Source organism: Haliaeetus leucocephalus, unplaced genomic scaffold (assembly GCF_000737465.1).
Source record: "Haliaeetus leucocephalus isolate CR32 unplaced genomic scaffold, Haliaeetus_leucocephalus-4.0 Scaffold849, whole genome shotgun sequence".
In the NCBI taxonomy this organism is placed as follows: domain Eukaryota; kingdom Metazoa; phylum Chordata; class Aves; order Accipitriformes; family Accipitridae; genus Haliaeetus; species Haliaeetus leucocephalus.
Genome location: NW_010973285.1, coordinates 3,289,043 through 3,302,359, shown reverse-complemented (window position 1 = coordinate 3,302,359; position 13,317 = coordinate 3,289,043). Strand labels below are relative to the sequence as shown.

Here is a 13,317-nt window from a genome sequence, read left to right as displayed (position 1 = left end):
GGACAAAAAGAAAGAATGAGCTTCTGAGGAATACCATCCTTTATTGAGTGGAGGAAGAAATGTTACTTTCTCAATTCTAGTGTTTTATCTAGAAGCAACAGAATAGAATAATGAATTGTGAAAGTATGAATTAAGTTCCATATTATTGCTATACAAATTCTAGTCACAGGCTAACGACGGATGGAGCCTACAGATCATCCATGGTGAGTCATATCTGATATGTGAAGGAAAGAACTGTAGGCTAAGGGGCTATCAGAAGGTGCTCCAAGTCCTTCTGGCACTGTTACAGCTGCGCCATGAAGGATCTGGTCATTATATTCTATTAGGTAGATTCCAAACTGAAGTGATTGATTTATTTCATGTTATAAATAACCTTCAATTTTTTTGAAAGCTTGTAACTACTGATGCAAAAAATGCAGCATGCGTAATTTAGGATCACTTGATAAATTAATTCTTGGGGGGAAAAGTACTTTCAAAATTGGGATGTGAGTGGACACAGAGGATCACAAAGCAATTAGCCAAAATCCCTGATGACCTGTATCTTTTAGGGGATGGACACCTTAACTTCAGGTGGCTGACTGGCATGGTATGTCTGTTAGAAAAAGATCACTCCTTACTGATTGGTTTGTAAAGGCAGAGACCTTGGACTTCAGATTCACAGGAGGAAAAAAGAATTAAGATCCATGTCACATGAAGTGAATCAAGAACTGTGGAGAGACGTGGAGAGACCTGGAGAAAAGCAAAGGCTTTTTGAGGAAAAAAATTTTAAAATTAATTTCTAGGAAAGCATCGTATTTTGTCAGAGAAAGATCTAGCCTTACAATGACAATCTGTCCACAGATGTCTCTTTTTCCAAGATACCAGGTCTTGATCAGCTGAAAGGAAAGTTTCAAAATTACCACTAGCATGGGCAGAATTCATGTGCCTCAATTCAGTAACAGCCTTTTAAAGAATCAGAAGATCCAAAAATGTTTATGCAAGGTGCTGGCTGTCATTTCCAAGGCCTTACTTGGTCTGAATGGACAATGCTTCTTGGGACTCCTGGATTGTGACTGGTCTTCTCTGTTTCTGAGTTCTTCAGAGGAGCGTGGATAAGGCCCAAGAAACTTGAAAGCTCTTGTTGTGGTTTAACACCAGCCAGCAATCAAGCACCACGCAGCCACTTGCTCGCTCCCCCCTACTCAGTGGGATGGGGGAGAGAATAAAAAAAACCAAAGTAAAACTCGTGGGTTGAGACAGTTTAATAGGACAGAAAGGAAGAAGTTATGGTGCTGATATAATAATAATAATAGAATTGGAATATACAAAACAAGTGATGCACAACGCAATTGCTCACCACTCGCTGACCAATGCCCAGTTAGTTCCCAAGTAGCGATCCAGCCCCCCCAGCCCTGGCCAACTCCCCCCGCTTTGTATACTGAGCATGACGTCACATGGTATGGAATACCCCTTTGGCCAGTTTGGGTGAACTGTTCTGGCTGTGTCCCCTCCCAACTTCTTGTGCCCCTCCAGCCTTCTTGCTGTCGAGGAAAATCCTTGACTTACCAACACCTAAAACATTACTGTGTTATCAACATTATTCTCATACTAAATCCCAAACATAGCACTATGCCAGCTACTAGAAAGAAAATTAACTCTATTCCAGCCGAAACCAGGACAGCATCCACCCCTTATTATATACTGTCTATGTCATGCTCGGGTCCCACACATTCCAATACATCCCAGTTAAACACCATCACTTTTCCTGTCCTTTGATACATATATACACACAGATATCATTCCCTTAGTCTATGGGCCATCCCTATAAAATGTGCGGTGAATTCATTTAGTCCATGACTTTGGGCTCCATCTGTCACAACAGTGCTTCAGGGCAAGAGAGACGCTGTGAAGTCCATTCAGTTGGCAAAGCAGGATTGGGCTTCGGTGCAGTGCAGTGCGCAGGTGACACTGGGTGCAACAGGAAGATGGTGCGTAGTGTTGGATTGCTGCATGTTGAAGTCAGTTCTGGTTCCATCACTACTGCGCTTTTCTCAGTTTTATCAAAGTTCATTCTTCATTAATCTAAGTGATTCTTACTGAAATACTGTTGATATAGCATATAATGATTATAGTAATGTTGACATACAGTGGCAGGCTTATATAGCAATTAACATCATACAATGTAATTCATTGGCTATTCTCACCTAAAATCAAATCCCCTTGAGGTACATTGGACTTCCCCATCCTTCCGCATCACCCACCAAGCATACCCAGGTGCTTCCTTGAGCAAAAGCAATCCCATGAATAGGTTTGCCTTTGCCCAAGGCAGGAGTAACCCAGACTGTCTTCCCCAGCATACTTTTTATGTGTCCTACAGGGATTTTATCCCCTTCTACAGTACGTAAAAGTTCTGATTGGGCAGGGCCAGCTTGATTGGCAGATTCCCTAGTGTTGATTAACCAGGTGGCTTTTGCTAAACATGCAACCCAATGTTTGAATGTCCCAGCACCCATGGCTCTCAGTGTAATCTTTAACAGTCCATTATATCATTTGATTTTCCCAGAGGCTGGGGTATGATAGGGGATATGATACACCCACTCAACGCCATGCTCTTTGGCCCAGGTGTCTATGAGGTTGTTTTGGAAATGAGTCCTGCTGTCTGACTCAATTCTTTCTGGGGTCCCGCGTCACCCTAAGAGTTGGCTTTTCAAGGCCCAGGATAGAGTTCCAGGCAGTGGCATGGGGCACGGGATATGTTTCCAGCCATCTGCTGGTTGTTCCCACCATTGTAAGCAGGTCGCTTGCCTTGGCATGTGTGTGGGAGTGTGATATAGTCAATCTGCCAGGCCTCCCCTGGCAGAAATTTCTATTTCAGCCATTGCACTCCATACCAGAGAGGCTTTAACTGCTTGGCTTGCTTGATTGCAGCACGTTTCACATTCATGGATAACCTGTGTGATAGTGTCCATGGTCAAGTCCACCCCTCAATCACAAGCCCATCTGAATGTTGCATTCTTCCCTGATGGCCTGAGGCGTCATGGGCGCACTGAGCTATAAATAATTCAGCCTTATATTGCCAGTCCAAATCCACCTGAGCCACTTCAGTCTTAGCAGCCTGATCTACCTCCTCGTTGTTTTGATGTTCTTCAGTGGCCTGACTCTTGGGTACTTTACAGCAAGATTCTCTAACTGGGATGCAATATCTTGCCACAGTGTGGCAGCCCAGATGGGTTTGCCTCTACGCTGCCAGCTAATCCGCTCCCATTGCTGTAACCACCCCCAGAGGGCATTTGCCACCATCCATGAGTCAGTATAGAGATAGAGCACTGGCCACTTTTCTCTTTCAGCAGTATCTAAAGCTAGCTGGATGGTTTTCACCTCTGCAAACTGGCTCAATTCACCTTCTCCTTCAGCGGTTTCTGTAGTAGAGTAGTATAGGACTCCATACAGCACCCTTCCACCTCCGATGTTTTTCCACAATGCGACAGGACCCATCAGGGCATATTGTCTCTCATTTTCTGACAGTTTATTATACAGTGGAGCCTCTTCAGCACGTGTCACCTACTCCTCTGGTGATATTCTGAAATCTTTGCCTTCGGGCCAGTCCATGATCACTTCCAAAATTCCTGGGTGACTGGGGTTTCCTATGCAAGCCCATTGTGTGATCAGCACAGCCCACTTACTCCACGTGGCATCAGTTGCATGATGTGTAGGTGGGACCTTCCCTTTGACATCCAGCCCAGCACCGGCAGTCAGGGTGTTAAGAGGAGCTGTGTTTCAGTACCAACCACTTCTGAGGCAGCTCGAACTCCTTCCTATGCTGCCAGTATCTCTTTTTCAGTTGGAGTATAGCGGGCCTTGGATCCTCTGTATCGCCAACTCTAAAACCCCAGGGGTCAGCCTTGCGTCTCCCTGGGTGCTTTCTGCCAGACACTCCAGATAGAGCCATTCTTCTCGGTGGCAACATAGAGAACTTTTTTAACATTTTGTCTTGCCCAGACTGGCCCAAGGGCTACAGCGTGAACAATCTCCTGTTTAATTTGTTCAAAGTCTTGTTGTTGCTCAGGGCCCCATTTAAAGTCGTTCTTCTTCCAGGTCACTTGATAGAGAGGGCTTACAATCGGATTGTAATTTGGAATATGCTTCTCCAAAAACCCACAACACCAAAGAAAGCTTGTATGTCCTTTTTACTAGTCAGTGGAGACATAGCTGTTATTTTGTTGGTCACATCCCTTGGGATCTCACGACGCCCATCTTGCCATTTTATTCCTAAAAACTGGACCTCCTGTGCAGGTCCCTTGACCTTACTTTGTTTTATGGCAAAACTGGCTTTCAGGAGGATTTGGATTATTTTCTTCCTTTTCTCAAAAACCTCTTCTGCTGTGTAGCCCCATATGATGATGTCATCAATGTATTGCAGGTGTTTCAGAGCTTCACCCTGTTCAGTGCAGTCTGGATCAGTCTATGGCAAATGGTGGGGCTGTGTTTCCATCCCTGGGGCAGTTGATTCCAGGTGTACTGGACGCCCCTCCAAGTAAAAGCAAACTGTGACCAGTACTCTGCTGCCAAAGGGATTGAGAAAAACACGTTAGCGATATCAATTGTGGCATACCACTTGGCTGCCTTTGACTCCAGTTCATACTGAAGTTCTGGCATGTCCAGCAAGGCAGCACTCAGTGGGGGCATGACTTCATTCAGGCCACGATAGTCTACTGTTAGTCTCCATTAGATTTCCGCACTGGCCGTATAAGACTGTTAAAGGGTGAGCAAGATTTGCTGATCACTCCTTGGGTCTCCAGTCAATGAATCAAGTTATGGATGGGAATCAGGAAGTCTTGGTTTGTGCAATATTGCCGCCTGTGCAGTGTTTTGGAAGCAATTGGCACTTGTTGTTCTTCAATCCTCAGCAACCCCACAACAGAAGGGTCCTCTGAGAGACCAGGCAGTGTGGACAGATGCTTAATTTCCTCCATCTCCAAGGCAGCTATACTGAAAGCCCATCAGTACCCCTTTGGGTCCTTAAAATACCCTCTCCTGAGATCATCTATGCCAAGGATGCATGGAGCCTCTGGGCCAGTCACAATGGGGTGCTTTTGCCACTCATTCCCATTTAGGCTCACTTTGGCCTCCAATATAGTTAGCTGTTGAGATCCCTCTGTCACTCCAGAAATACAGATGGGTTCTAGCCCTTTATAGCTTGATGGCATTAGAGTACACTGTGTCCCAGTGTCCACTAGAGCCTTATACTCCTGTGGGTCTAACAAGCCAGGCCATCCAATCCACCCAGTCCAATAAAACCCAGTTGTCCATTTCCTCCACCCAGCTGGAGGCAGGGCCTGTCTAATCCTGGTCATAGTATTTGTTACTCACTTCTTGTAAATAGGAACGAGAAGTCCCTTTATTGAGATCAGAGGTAAGATCAGCTCTTCTACTCTTGTCTGGAAACTGGAGCGGCATTTTTTCGGGAAGAAGCCCTTTTTGTGATTGTCTTTCCTTGCAGCTCATGTATCCGTGCATCTAGGGTTGAGGCAGGTTTTCCATCCCACTTCCTCATGTCCTCACCATGATCATGCAGGTAAAACCACAGGGTACCCTGGTGTGTATACCTTCTGTCTCCTCTCTCTTGAGCAGAGGAATGCTTACGCGTAATAGCTGAGATCCTGGTCTGTACAGGTGGGGAGTAGGACTTTTTGATCAGTTTGATCAGTTTTTCAGACTGTCCTGGCTGTGTCCCCTCCCAGCTTCTTGTGCCCCTCCAGCCTTCTTTCTGGCTGGGCATGAGAAACTGAAAAATCCTTGACTTAGTCTAAACATTACTTAGCAACAACTGAAAACATCAGTGTGTTATCAACATTCTTCTCATACTGAACACAAAACAGCACTATACCAGCTACTAGGAAGACAATTAACTCTATCCCAGCCAAAACCAGGACAGCTCTTAAGACAGATTTTTGTTCTAAATGCTCCCTTGTGGCACTCCAGGTCAAATGCTGTCACCTTTAAGTGTATTTTTCTTAGATCTTCTGTTTGTGTACGCATCTGTAGCCCATGTCTAGACTAGCTAGCTGCACTGAACAAGATCGATTGGAGTCAGAAGAGTAACATCTCCTGCGACTTTGCCACAGATAGTGCAAATCAATTCATCTACCTGTTTTACTGAAGTATTGAAACTTGATTTACTGATACCTGTAAACTGACTCAAATATGTTGCTTAAACTGCAAGAACATTTAAATTCATTTTACAAATAATTTACACAAGTAAAATAGTTATAAAATGCTTAACCATATCTCTGAATAGTTCCAGCACTTTCTTGATTGGAAAAAATAAGGATGATACTGGTTGAGTAGCCATTTTTAAAAACTGATCTTTCAGGGGCTATTTTAATGATCAGAGAATGGTGACTCTGCACACAAGTGGCAATCTTTGGTGACTAACCTTTATGCAAGTGGAGATTCTGGTCTGACATTTGTATAGTTGCACAACTAATGGGAATTCTCCTTAAATACAGTTTTCAGGTTCTTAGCAGCTGCAGAGACAAGGTCTTGTAAATCTGTAACAAAATGGAAACTCAAGTTGAAACACGTTTAGAATGGTTTGAAAACTGTAATGCTAAAATAGATGCCAACAGAGACAGAAAAGCTACTGGCAAGCAGGATAGAAGTACCAAGAGACAACATTTTTTTCCCCTGGATTTAGGGGAAAAAAAGCTCATTCCAATATTGATACTGGTTGATACTTTATCTTGCAGTTTATGAAGATGGCAGAAAACTGAGAGTGCCCAACAGGACAGCAAGGGTAGGAAAGCAGAGAAAGACCCTGCCTGTGTGCATCTTACCTTACTAAGCTTTCTTCTGTACCCAGGGCACTAACATGAGTTTTGGGTAGCAGTATGGGAGCCTTTCTCCGCTGCTTACAGCCTGTAAGCTGCCATTTTTTTGTAAGGGGATGAGAGTTAACAGACAGCAAAAGGAGAAAGGAAACATCAAAGTGAGTGTTAAAAGATTAAAAGTAATAGTAAGCAAAGGGAGAGAAAGGGAAAAAAGAATTGAGAAAGAAAAATGGAAATGTGAAGGACATTAGTTGGCTGTGTCAGAACATGGAGGAAGAAACACAGGGACTAAATGTTCAAATACTGATCCATCCTTACTGGGGAAAAGATGATTGTCTATGGATATAGAAACTTTGATATCAAACACTGATGTCAGAACTGAGGGGGACAGCTTTGGGATATATAAATCACTTTATATATATAGTATAAATTACTTTGCTTTTGCTAACTGTTGACTATTACCTAAAATTACTGAAAAGTAGAGATTAGAGAGAGTAGAGATTTCAATTATTCACTCAGGTAAAGTTGTATTTATGGTAGAATGCTGATATTTAATCTACAAAATCTTAATCCAATAGGTAAAACATTAATTTGACCCAAAGGAATCAACAAAGCAAGCTGTCAACTGCTGAAAAAAGTTATTTCAATAGATTTATTTGGTTGTATCTTGATTACACTTTCAAATGTGAATTGAGAATTTTTAGTAAATAAGCTCGAAAATTGAACTGAGAGTGCTGACAGGAGCATTTCCAAAGGAAGAAGGGAATGTCTTTTCTCCAATTATCATCTCTCAAAATGGGATGTTAAAATAGCTTCAGACTTTGCCAAAAATTTTTCCTGTACTTACATACAAAGTGGGGACACGTCAGAATGAAAAAGCTTTTTTCAACAAATCAAACCAGGTTGAAGTCATGCCTGTTATGTCACTATAGACTCAGTGTTAATGACAATGTTTCAGCTCAGTTTCTGCCAGTTTATTTTACAAAAAAATTTTCCCAGACCTTTTTTAAGATAATTTTTACCTGAAGGTGTCAAAACTATTTTGTGACTTCCCATCCAAACATTCCTGTATATGCCCTTGGAAATATCACTTCTGGGTGAGTGGGTAAGTTGACTTCTGGTGTGACTGACTGCTGCTTCATAAGTGATAAAGACTGTGTGAGGAGGTTGTGATGTAACTTCTCTGGTGGGACTTGTTTTCAGCCTGCCCATCTTTGTTGTAGTCCAAGGTACTTAAATACACCCTAGACATCAGGTCATGCTTTTTGTTCCATTATGTACCGTGTGGTGGCACAAGTATACTGAAGATGCACTGAGGGTGTAAGATACCAAATGCAATCCTGTTCTCACTGGAGTCAGAAGTTTTGCTGTGGATGTCATGAGTGTGGAACAACATACATCCTCACACGTAAGACTGTGTTTATGTTTCTGAACACAGACCTCTCGCTTCTAATAGCAATTTGCCACTTTGCTGCTTTGGGTGGTGAACTCCTGGAAATCAGGAAGTGGCAAGGAAATCCTCACTGAGACATGGAGTTAAAAGGTCTAATACCTACAAGATGATACACTGATTGTTTTAGCATTGGGACGTACTGATGTTGTCAGTTCAGTGAATATATTTTGTATTTTGGAATTGGTGACACAACTGGAAAACTCTGGTAACAGACAAACTCTTGGGATGGTACATGGTAGCCCAGAAATACATGCAAGTTAAATGACCAGCTGGTGCCACTTCAAACACATTTTCTCCGCATTTTGATGAGGATTTATCTTGACTGATCTAATCATCCTGAAATACCTATCCTGTTTGCTTGAGACACTTGGGTGGTGTCTGAACACTTTTTTTTTTGGTGGTGTTTTGTGGTTTGTTTTTTTTTTTAAACAGAGGCCGTCCCTACTTTCCTAACAGCCCTCCCTCTCTTGATAACATCTGCCCTCACAGGCAGTTTCTGTGCTGTGCTGGTTGTGGCAGATCAGCAGCTCTGATATTTTGTGCAAGGCTACTAAAGGGAGAAAGTGCAGACAAAAGATGGAACAAAAGCAAGTAACTCTTAAAACTACAGTTCCAAGTGCCTTTTGGAGTCTGTGCTGTTATAGATAAAATGTCTTGTAACATTTCTTACTGCTGAATCTTTACAGTGCTACTTTGTTACTGATTTTAACAGTGAAAACTAAAAGGTCAGCTTCTCCTGCACTGACACAAGTACCTTAAGTTTATGCATTGCAATGGTTGCTTCAGATCAGCAGATCTTTAAATATTGCAAATACCCATTGTTCGGTCCTGCAATTTCTTGTATACAGGTGTATGCCTTCCTTTTTATATAGTCCTTTTGGGACTGTAGGAAGGGCATTGCCTGTCAGAGGGATTCGTTAATTTTGGAGAAGTACACTAAACTTACCTTTTTGTGCACATAATATGTGAAATTCAAGCAATGCTGAAGAACAACTGTATTTTCCTGTTATATAATTGGAAATGGCCAGGATGGCTGACTTCTCAGTCTGATCACCATGAAGTGTAGCGTTGTCTCACTGAACTCTGGGTGCAAGTCAGAGATACCAGTAAGATGGCCGGGGTCTTAGACTACAAGATTCCTAGGACACCTTACAGATTCCCAGGGATCGCTAATGTTTACATGGTTCTAACGAGATGTTAACACCTCTCTAGATAATAGTGCCAGTGATGGCTTTCCATTATTCTAATACACACCCTGTTATCGTTTGCATTCATTTTCAACAGGCTCTTCTGTCCAGTTCAACTCAGTGGAAAGTCTGACACGTTTTCTTCAATTCCGTGAGATAGTAATGGTATGTAAAGAGGAGTTTCTACCATGGCCTGTAATGGAAAAGTACTGGAGATTCTACAAAGAATGTGAAGATTTTGGATTCTAAAGACTTCCTGCGTGCTAACATTTTCTTCTTTGTCACCACTTAAAAGTAAACATTTGAGCTTTTAGAACTAAAAGTGCTTTGTTACTGTCATTTTGATAAATCATTTGCCCAGCACTTGGAATGGACTGAAAGATTGTTTTGGTAAATGAGGAACAGGGGAGTGCTTTGTAGCAGGTGAGGATAACTGTCAATACTGAATTTTGTGCTGTAAGATTAAAAAATGGGGAAGTAGACGAGGACTGTTACACACTGGTGCTTATTGTGAAATCTGTTCCAGATCGATAACTTTGCATGAAATTCCACTGATTTCAGTGGCTGCCCATGCTTGGTGGGGCTGCATAGAACCAAACAGGTATCAACACCAATAGTCACTTCCTACAGCTAAACCTGGAATCATTCTACCTGAGCATGTGCTATCAGAAATGGCTGCAACTGTTTGTGTAATAACATAAGCTGTTAGATTAGGCAAAAAATCAAGGTGAGCAGCTTTGAAAATCACCAGCAGCTTTGCTTTATGTGGCATGGATATATACAAACATTTGAGAAGCAGCCAGGTGCTGGGAGAGGTTAAAAGAAGAATATTAGCCATTGGAAGTGCTCAGGGGAATTCCATTCATGTTCCAGCCAAGTCTTTCTGATAAGCAAATAATGTGCTGGCATATGGCAGGAAATGCAGTTAGCCTGTTTGTGGAACATGAATTTTTCCATCTGACAACACCTTAGATATTGACCCCGGTCTCTGGAGGATTTCTGTTTGTTTTAGTTTTATAATGTGTGAATCTGCCTCAGTAGCATATTTGTAACACATTTGACTGTCATGAGAGTTATCTGCATTCAAATGGCATTCTTGCTCTTTGGTTCTCTGGATTATAAGAAGAGATGAAATAATAGCACCTGCTACTCCTAACTCCAGTGAATGGGATGAGAAAAATATCTCCTGTCAATACATAACCACCTCAGGTAGCTATTTGGAGTGTGAAGAGCTGTTCTGTGTAGATTTGATTAGTGTCTTAAACAGAAGGTGGTTTAGGGAAGAGAGAGGGGTCTGATGTGCAGAGAGCTAATACTGCGCCTTAGGATGCATGAGCAATCATAGCCTGATGGGCTGTAAGGCTAAAGAAATGCAAACTGCCTGGAAGTCAAAAAAGTTACAGGCTACTGAGTGACAGGTATTTTGTAAAGGTCACTTGCCACACAGAAAGAAAATGGAGCGGCCTCACAGCTGCAGCAGCAAAACAAACCTGATGGTATATTGGTTTAAAGGAAATGTTCATTCAAATACTACACTTCCACTTTCACTGAAAAGTGAAAGACTTTTGACTGTTAAAATGACTATTGAATTACTTACACGTTTGTTTGACATCTTTTCTTTGTTACAAGCTGTCTAATAAAATTAATGTGTAAAAACTGGGAGGATTTGACAGTAATACTTTTAGTCCATTATATTAACATGGTTATATGACCTAAGGCAATCCTAACATACAGTGACAAAAAAAAATCTGATTGATTCAAGCTGGGCAAAGAGGTAAAAATGCAAAATACTGCATGAAAATCACTGTTTCTTACTGACACTATATGTAAAAGTAAGCTACCAAGGTTCTTTTTTCTTAATATTTACATTGTATATAAGCATTTTGAGAAAGGTGTTAGCTTGACAACATACGTTTTAATATGACTAACAAATGTAGCATTCTGCATCCCAAATGTTCTTACAACTCTGAATTTTCCCTATTCTCCCTACTGGAATCTTTTTCTTAAAGGTCCACTAAGAGATGGCAAAAAGTTATACTGTCATGAATAGGGTGTTTTGTTGCCTCTGTTTAAATTTTTGCTTTCTAAGTGTACTTTTGCATAAAAATACAAGCTGTTATCACAGGTCAAAGATAGGCAGCTATTAGTGATCCTAACTACAGCAGAGTAATAAAGCTTCTGCTCACAAGTGGCAAACAGCAATGGTTAGTCCTCCCAGCCCTTCCTGCTCCTTTCATGATTCAGTTCTTTCATTTAGTAAACCCCTTCTCCACTCCTAAGCTGTAAGTTAGCACATATTTTGTGTGGCACAGGCTGAAGTGAAAAGGACATAATGCAAAGACTACAAACCCCCTGGCATTCTGCCTGCTGTTAATATTCAGATGGGGAGTAAGAGGAGAAAGAGATGATACAGTGAACAAAAGCCATGAATTCAGATTCATATTTCCAGAGACTGATTTATTTATTTGTTGCTGAGATGGAGTTAAAAAAAATCACTGGGGAGATTAATACCAGTGAGGAAGAATGCGAGGTACAAAACAAAAGAGTGAGAGTGAGAAGGAAGATAAGCAGCTGGGAGGCAGACAATACCACACAAGAGTCACAGATTTTAAGGCCAGGAGGGACTGATGTGATAAGCTGACCTCCTGAGTAATGCAGGCCAGAGGTTATGAAAAGGTATAATCAAGGGAGACACGGGGAGAAGAGAAGAAATAAAGATGGAGATAGAGCTAAATTCACTCTAGGCAGAGGATCAGCACAAAACATTTGCGCCTTCTTGCCAGGCAAAGTTGAACTGTAACCAGCAAGAGCAGTTAAGGGGAAGAGAAACATGGGAATGAAGGCCAGCTTTGGAAAGGTGTTTAAAGTACAGTGAGGTGTGAATACACCTTGAGTTTTTGATGGTAGAAATGCAACTAAGGAGGGGGGGAGGCAGAAGCAGTACCAGAATAACATTGCCATAGGAATTAGGATAAATTCTTGGAGCAGTTGCAGCTGGCAAGTGTTTTGTCATTATGACACAGAGGCGAAGACTTTTTTTCTGATTTTGAAACCTTAACATTAACTGGAGAAAACCAGTCTGTTTAAATTACCCAGAGAATGAACAACTGCATACGTGAGATTCAGGCCCTTTTTCAGGTCACCAGCAGTCAAGTAACGAGTCAGGTAGGAAATCATATAGATGATCTGGAATTTGAGTTATTAAGTTTCTGGCCGTACCAAGAAAAGATGGCATGACACAGGAAAGGAGTAAAACATTTCAAAGATGGAACAGGATTCAAAGAACTCCTAGGTTTTTCATATATATATATATATATATATATATATATGTTTTTTTTGGGGTGGGAGGTTTTTACTGTTGTTGTTTGTTGCGCACGTGTTCTTGCTAAGGTATTGGCTTCATGTCCGGGAGAAAGTTTTACCACTTAACATCAATATTATTCTAGCAGAGTAACCCGCACGCGAGTTGTCTGGCAGCTGCGTCCTTTAGATTTCACTTGGGTCCCGCGGAAGGAGCTCGGGCGTGTAACCGTATAACTCGGTTACAGTGGCTTAAGCGATCAGCAACCTTCAGCCGAGCTGTCACAGCTGTGCCCAGCTGCAAGGTCTGCGCTGCAGGAGCGGACGGATGCTCTCCGCTCTGGCGGCGTCTCCCCAATTTCCCACCGAACCCGCGCACCAGGCGCGCGGACCCCCGGAGAGCAGAGCCTAGCAGCTCAGCCCGACCTTAAAACACCGGCCTTTGCCTGCAAGTCGTTGGGGAACGGCAACGCTCCAGTGCAAGGGCAGGTTCTGTCACCGTTAGCAGAGGTTTAAGGCCAGACCGCGGCTTACGGGGTCGGAACGGCAGCCACCGCCGGCCCCCGCG

The 13,317-nt window shown here is 42.3% G+C and overlaps 1 protein-coding gene across 1 annotated transcript in view; it reads left to right on the top strand.

The window, feature by feature from the left end:
• Window positions 1-9,887, top strand: part of ANKRD31 (ankyrin repeat domain 31) — a 75,368-nt gene extending 65,481 nt beyond the window's left edge. The window contains exon 23 of the mRNA XM_010582871.1: window positions 9,547-9,887. Within this exon, the coding sequence (XP_010581173.1) occupies window positions 9,547-9,698 (152 nt within the window). The 3' untranslated portion in view covers window positions 9,699-9,887. The remainder of the gene's footprint in view (window positions 1-9,546) is intronic.
• The last annotated feature ends 3,430 nt before the right edge of the window (window positions 9,888-13,317 follow it).